This window comes from Ctenocephalides felis, unplaced genomic scaffold (genome assembly GCF_003426905.1).
Source record: "Ctenocephalides felis isolate EL2017-DRISC unplaced genomic scaffold, ASM342690v1 CF-g0.4_SCAFFOLD_03274, whole genome shotgun sequence".
NCBI lineage: Eukaryota > Metazoa > Arthropoda > Insecta > Siphonaptera > Pulicidae > Ctenocephalides > Ctenocephalides felis.
Window position 1 is genome coordinate 24,750 of NW_020539428.1, and position 7,250 is coordinate 31,999.

At 30.4% G+C, this 7,250-nt stretch overlaps 1 protein-coding gene across 1 annotated transcript; it reads right to left on the reverse strand.

Moving 5' to 3' along the window:
• Positions 1–2,800: 2,800 nt before the first annotated feature.
• Positions 2,801–7,057, reverse strand: LOC113382109. Its single transcript, XM_026620662.1, has 5 exons — positions 6,949–7,057; positions 6,643–6,904; positions 5,191–5,375; positions 2,870–4,057; positions 2,801–2,805 (listed from the first exon to the last, which is right to left on the reverse strand). The coding sequence occupies exons 1-5, from the start codon at positions 7,055–7,057 to the stop codon at positions 2,801–2,803; spliced, it is 1,749 nt and encodes a 582-aa protein (XP_026476447.1).
• Positions 7,058–7,250: the final 193 nt, after the last annotated feature.

A 7,250-nucleotide genomic window follows, 5' to 3' on the forward strand; every position in this document is an offset into this window, starting at 1 on the left:
AAACCAACTAGTTTATTTTATTTTTTGACTTGATAAAGATTGCGAAAATCAGGGGTCTTTTAATCATTTTCTGTAAATTCTTTCAGTTTATTATTATGGACTTGTACCGGCTTATTATGAACTAAAATTGTACTATTAATATTATCGGATTTTAGAATTTGGAAAGACCCTTTCCATAATGGTCGAAGTTTTTTTACATGTCCGCGGATATGGAGTTTTTTAGAAGAACAAAATCATCAACTTCGAAAGTTGTGGAAATATATTTTGATCATAATGTGATTTAGTTTGTTCCTTACTATGTATTAAATTTTCACGAGCAAGTTTATTAGCATGTAGCAATCTGGATTTCAATTCATGAACATAATTGTCGTAATTATATTGATAATTGCTGGATTTTGTTAAAGACAAATAGTGCAGTAAACGGAGAGGAAAAAAGTGTATAACCTCTGAATTTTTTTACTGTGTTCCGAATTAGGTTCATCTTAACCTCAAGTTCAAAAGTGAAAACAATTCGGGTTCCGCCACCACCTTACAATAAAATTGTTTTCAACCCCGTGAAAACCCTAAAACCCTTCAAACAACCTCTAAGTTGAAAAAAAAAACACTTGAAAATAAATTTCGGTATGATATAATAAGAATTACGTATATAGTAAATAATATTTTATGTTTTCTATCTTGATTATCAAATTTTTAACCCTTTTAGACCCTTAAAAACAACACTTTGATGAAAAATTGTTAAAAAAAATTATTTTAAAATTGATTGAAAATTTAGAAATTCAAAATGTTTGTTTTCATCAAAAAATTTGATCCGCTAATTTTATGTTTTCTCGAGGTTTCAAGCCATTCAGAATCGAATGAGACCAAAGTATGTGTGTGTGTGTATGTGTGAGTATGTATGTATTAGGGTTTGTCGGTTTTCAAAAACCGTTTTTTGGGCCAAAAATTATGGAATTCGGAAACCGTTTTTTTAGCGAAAAAAGTCGGTTTTTACTGTATATGTAGAAAATGACAAATATAACCAAATATAAAATATAGATGAAAGCGTTTTGATTCTTGAAATCATATCGGTTCAATAGCATATCATATCTTATCAGTCTGCAATGGTTCCCAGAAAGGCTTTGTATATATATTTAGATTTTTATACCAGTGTATATATTAATTTAAATCAGTGTGACTTCTTCTTGAAGAAGTAACTTCCTCTACTCTAACTTAAAAAAAGAGTTTTAAACTCTAGAAGCCACAAAGAACAAAAAACTTAAAATTATTATCAGGCTTTATAAACAATTAAGCATAATTTGGTCGCAAGTATGAGAGTATTTTCTATTTCAGGAAATTTTGTGAGTAAACAAAGGACACGTGTAAGCAGCAATTCGATAGACGTTCTCAGTTTACTGAAATCATATTTTTTTTAACAAAAAAAAACTATTAGAATGTTTAAAATTAATTAATTAAAATTGCGCGGAACAGACAATACCCGAGTTTAGCTTAATTGTTTTTAAAACTATAATTGATATTAACAAGTATGTATCGACATATATCTAATATTTTTTTATTTTATTTAATTCAATGTTTTTTTTTATTTAAAAATGTAATATTTTTATTTATTCGAAAATTATCCTTTCACTATCATAAAAATATTTTCATTCTTATATGTGAAAATGATGCATGAATAACGAATAATTATTTTCAGAGTTATTTAATCATGATAAACTATTATTTTTTAGTTCTACTAATTAAAATTAAAATAATTTTGTATACCATCTATAAAATTGAACAATGAATAAATTCAGTCAAATACTGCTCTAAATTACACTAAATTTGCGGATAAATTACAGAATATTCGAGCAAAAATTTATTTACCTGTTTTATAGTAAAATTAAAATTCGATAACCGGTTTTCTGAAATGTCGTTTTTTGTATAAACCCTAGTGTGTATGTATGTGTGTGTGTGAAACAGATTTTATCCGTAAATCGTCGTTTCTCGTGCAGCGATCGGCCAAGCCGTTTCTTTGTAAATAGCAGAAAAGTGAAAAAATGTTCGTCCACGTTTTAGCTCGCAATTCTGAACGATTTTGAAAATTCAAAAACCATTCGAAAGATATTGGTTGGCAATCGTGCTGATTAGTTTTTGGTATACATCGGCCGGCCGCTTTCTTGTAATAAAGTGTTAAAACAATTTTTTTTGACGATTTTCATGTTTTTTTTTGACGGTAGATCCATAGTATTATAGATCATACTAATATTACGGCCTTACGACAAGTCATTTCATTTTGAAAATCCTTCAAAGTTTGCAAAAATTACTGTCGTTTTTTCGGCATTTGTCAAAATTAGACCTTTCATCGACGTTTTCTCGAGAACACCTGAACCGATTTCAGAAATTTAAAAGCCATTTGATGTATCTCGATGAGGATTATAGTTTGGCAGTTTTGTGCGACGATCGGCTGAGCCGTTTCTTTGTAATTTGAAAAAAAGTGTTAAACTTTTCGTCCACATTTAAGCTCATACTACCGAATCAATTTTAAAAAATCAAAAACTGTTCGAAAGATATTAGTTGGGAATGATACTGATCCTTGTATATAATAGTTGAACAATTTTTTTAAGCCGATTCTTATGACTTTTTTTTGATGATATATATCATGGTCTTACAGAACTTATTGAAATATTACGGCCTTACGACAAGTAGTTTTTTTTTTTTTTTTTTATTTATTTATTTTGGCTTCTGATTTGCATCATTTTGCCATTACAAGTATTTATACAGTTGTAGCAGTTTATATAATACATTGATAGTTATACAATAATGATTATGCTATAAATTAATTTTGCATTTACTTATAAATTATATAAATATTTATAAATCCTTATGTCATTACTTGAAATAAGCATCTGTATATTGATGGGAAAAACAATCCTCACGTTTTGCAAATTCCTAACTAATTTCGATCTTTCCTGCTGATAATGCCTGCATTCCCAAAATAAATGGTCGAGTGTTTCTATGCTTCCACAGTCACACTTTGGATCCTGTATGATACCAATTCTCTTCAGATGCGATTTGCAGTAGGAGTGTCCGAGTCTCAATCTGCAGATTACTGTAATAAAATTTCGACTTTCTTCTATATTTTTAAACCATGTGTTTGGTGAAACAATCTCTCTCGTTAGTGCGTATGTGGATCCTTTTGTCTTTGTTGTTTCTGAGTGAGACTTCTGCCATAGTTCCAAACCTTGTTGTTTTATTAAATGTTTTAAATCTAGCGCAGGAGTTTTCGCAAATTGATCGCCGCTCGTGCATGCTTCTTTGGCTAGACTGTCTGCCATCTCATTGCCTTTTATATTAGAATGACCCTTTATCCAAAGAAGAATCATGGATTTATCATCAGTATTGATTTTCTTTATGATTTCTATAATTTTATATATTATTATGTTTGAATGTTTATTGGCGTGTTTTATGGCTGTTAGACTTGATTTGCTGTCACTTAGTATCAAAGATTTGTTAATATTATTGTCATTCACATATTTTACGGCAGTGTATATCGCTATAAGTTCCGCCGAAAATATGGATGTATAGTTTGGAAGTCTTACTTTGTTACTGTAATGGATTCTTGGGATATGTATGGCACATCCGGTTCCCTCTAATGTTTTAGAGCCATCAGTATAGATTTGCAAATAATCCGGCCAATTTGAGTTGATATGACGTTCTAAATCACGTATATATATGTCCGTGTTTGCTATATTTGTGCTCTCATCTATATCGATGTATGGTTTAATGTAATCGTTTAGCGGTGGGTAGATGTAATATGGAGTTTTATCATTGATTATGATGTTCTCTTCGTGAGGTTTAATTGTATAAAAACTATTTATTAGTGATGGAGCTGGTTTGTTTGTCCAGTAGCGTGTGGAGTAATGTAATCTTGCTAGATTTTCTAACTGTTTGGGTAATAATTTACATGATCCATTAAGTTTTTTCATCAAGAATCTGTTTGCTAGAATTTCTCTTCTTATGCTCAGAGGAGGTTCTCCTGTTTCTGTTAATAACGCATTTGTCGGTGTTGATCTAAATGCCCCTATGCATGTTCTTATTGCGGAATATTGAATTTTATCAAGTTTATTTTGTTCACTTTTTGACGTTTGACCATATATAAAGCATCCGTAATCTATTTGAGTTCTAATCAAATTTGTACAGTAAAAGACATGTCTCTGGGTGTGCTCCCCATTTAGTATTTGTTATTTTACGAAGTATATTGATGCCTGTTTCGTATTTTTTTGATAATTCTTGTATATGCTTTTTAAATGTCATTTTGGCGTCAAAGGTTATGCCTAGTATTTTCACGTTGTCTTTTATTATAACATCTTGAGTTCCAACCCTTATGTGACCTATGTTCTGAGGGAGTCTGTGTCTAGTGAAAATCGTTGCTGAGCTTTTGGTTGGTGATATATTTAAATTATTGCTTGATAACCATTTTATGTTTTCTTTAATAGCATAGTTCATTTGCGTTATACATGATTCTATTGACGGTCTTGATATGTATAAACAAATGTCGTCGGCATATTGTAATTTTTTAACACTTGTATCAGGTATCTTATGGTAATCCGCAGTATATATGTTGAATAATGTAGGGCTTAAAATGGAACCTTGTATGATCCCGTTGTATGCTGATCTAGGGCCGATCATATCTCCATTAGTTCGTAGATAAATATATCTTGGTGATATCAACTCCAATATTATTTTAATTATATTCTCTGGGATATTTATATTCCGTAGTTTTTTCTGTAGAATATTATGGTCTACGTTTTCATAGGCTTTGTCAATATCTATTGACAGTAGCAACATATATTCATTGTTTGACTTCGATATATTTATGTCGGTAGTAAGGGTACTCAATAAATCTATTGTTCCTCTTCCGCTTCTAAAACCAAATACGGTATCATGGAGTATGTTCTTATTTTCAATGTACCATTCCAGTCTTTCTTTTATCATTCGTTCGAAAATCTTTGCTACGCATGATATTAGTGATATTGGTCTATAAGAGTCTATAGATTGTGGGTTTCTATTAGGTTTAATTATTGGTACTACAATTATTTCTTTCCATTTTTCAGGAATCCAGTGGTGTGTGATCATATTATTAAATACATTTAGAGTTCCATTTTAAATTAGTTGGACTATTATTGATCATATTATATGAAATGTTATCCTTACCTGGAGCCGTGTTCTTTCTGTTTTTTAGAGCTCTTCTCAATTCATTATATTTGAAAGGTGACATCAATTCTGTTTCTTCATTATTATTCTTACTAAAACTATCTTGTTTGTTACAGACATAATCTGGTGTTATATTTTGTAATATTTGATGTCCACATTCTTCCATAAAATTTGGATTTATGTTCCTATTTGTGTTTTTGTTGTTGAATATTTGATTTTCTTCCAAATTGTAGCCGGATTTGTGTTTTTGTTAATTGAACTTGTGTATTCCGCCCATTTTTGTATTTTCTTGTTCTTTAAAATCTCTTGGTTTGTGCATTTATTTTTTGGTATAGGATAAATTATCATAATTATATTTTCTGCGCATTTGTTTAAGTGCGTTTTTTCTTGCGTTTACCATAACATCACATTCTTGATCCCACCATGCAGCTGGTTTGAAGGTTGAGCTAATTATCACTTTGAATTTCTTTATGTTTTTTTCTGCAGCATGATCTATACAATTCATTAGAAATTCATATTTTTGTTTTCCTGTATTAGGTATGTTAGAGTTTTGGAGAGTTTTTGAAATTTCTTCGCCATATCCTTTCCAATTGGCCTGATTGGTATTTCATTTTTTTGTAGGGAAGATTTTGATGTTTGAAATTGCATTTGTGTAAATATGTATTATAATTGGTAAGTGGTCAGATCCAAGAGATTCTTCAAGTATTTCCCATCTGATATAATCTGTGAAATTGCTGGAGCATAAAGATAAATCGATATTCGTCGCTTTTCTGTTTCTTGTCTCGATTGTTGTGGGTTTGCCGTTGTTGAGAATTATTAATGAATGATCTTCTATGATTTCTTGTAATTTTATTCCTGATGTGTTGTTCGCCATACTTCCCCATGCAAAGTGATGGCTGTTGAAATCTCCAACGATCAATGTTTTTAAATGGATCCCTTCTATAGTTTTCCTCACATCAGTAAATCTATTTCTTCTCTATTTGAGCAATAAATGGAAACTAAGCAAAAGGTTATATTTGTTTTAATTGTTACCGCACATATTTGTATATTCTTATTGTTGTTTATTGTTTCATATTCATCACAATCTATGTTGTTTTTGACGATGATGGCTGCTCCGCCGTATCCATCTTCTCTATCTTTCCGAAAAATCTTATACCCTTAATTTTGCATACTGCATTAGGACTGAACCATGTTTCGGAAAGGACCGCTATCGAAATCTGATTATTGTATAAGAAATGTTCTATACTTTCTTTATTTGCTTTCAATGATCTACAGTTTAATTGTAGTATTTTTAAATTCATTTTGGTTATTTATATTGTGTATTGTTTCTATTATTTTATAAAACTTCCTGTAGTTCTCTTATCCTTTTCCAATTTACTTATCACAATACTCAGTAATCTATTTATGGAAGAATCATCAGATCTATTTATTATTTTAATTTGTGTAACTAACTGTTTAAGAATTTCGAGTGGATCATTTTCTCTTTTTCTTGATTCATTTTCTTCTTGATCCGTATCATCTTCCGACGTTTTAATCGGCCTTTTCCTACTAATTATATCTCTATTACTTACCCTTTTAATATCCGTCTCTTTATTTAAATTATACTTAGATACTTTAGAGGTACCTTGACCTCCTACCCTTGTTACATTTTTGACATGTGACCTTTTTGGTTTTCTAATCCATACTATGTCTTCTTCTGTATCCTTATCTTCTTCTATTAATTTTGATAATTCGTTATATTTTTTTTATCACAGTAACTTTTTTCTAGTCCGTATTCATCCCTCTTTTTTTCTTTTATCATCGGAAAATCTTTTTCCTTATCTATGGTATAAGGGTTAAATTTAACAACTCTTGAATATTTGGTCATTTCGCAAAATATTCCTTGCTTCATGAAAAGCTATATTATGAGTCCCCATCAATTCATAAATACTTTTATGCCTTTTGAATTCAGGGCATTCAGTACTATTTGCAACGTGTTCCCCGGAGCATAAACAGCATTTTAAGTTTAAAATTTCAGTACAGGCTTCTATTCCATGTTGTTCTGAACATTTCGGACATCT

Bases quoted from the DNA above. Each gene is read 5' to 3' on its own strand.
- LOC113382109 (XM_026620662.1), bottom strand. From the start codon at position 7,057: ATGACCAAATATTCAAGAGTTGTTAAATTTAACCCTTATACCATAGAT. The intron at 6,905-6,948 runs GTTACTGTGATA...CAAAATTAATAG, and splicing joins TGAATACGGACTAGAAAAAA to AAGAAGATAAGGATACAGAA. The intron at 5,376-6,642 runs GTTAGTTACACA...AAACACAAATAG, and splicing joins CCACTCGAAATTCTTAAACA to GAACATAAATCCAAATTTTA.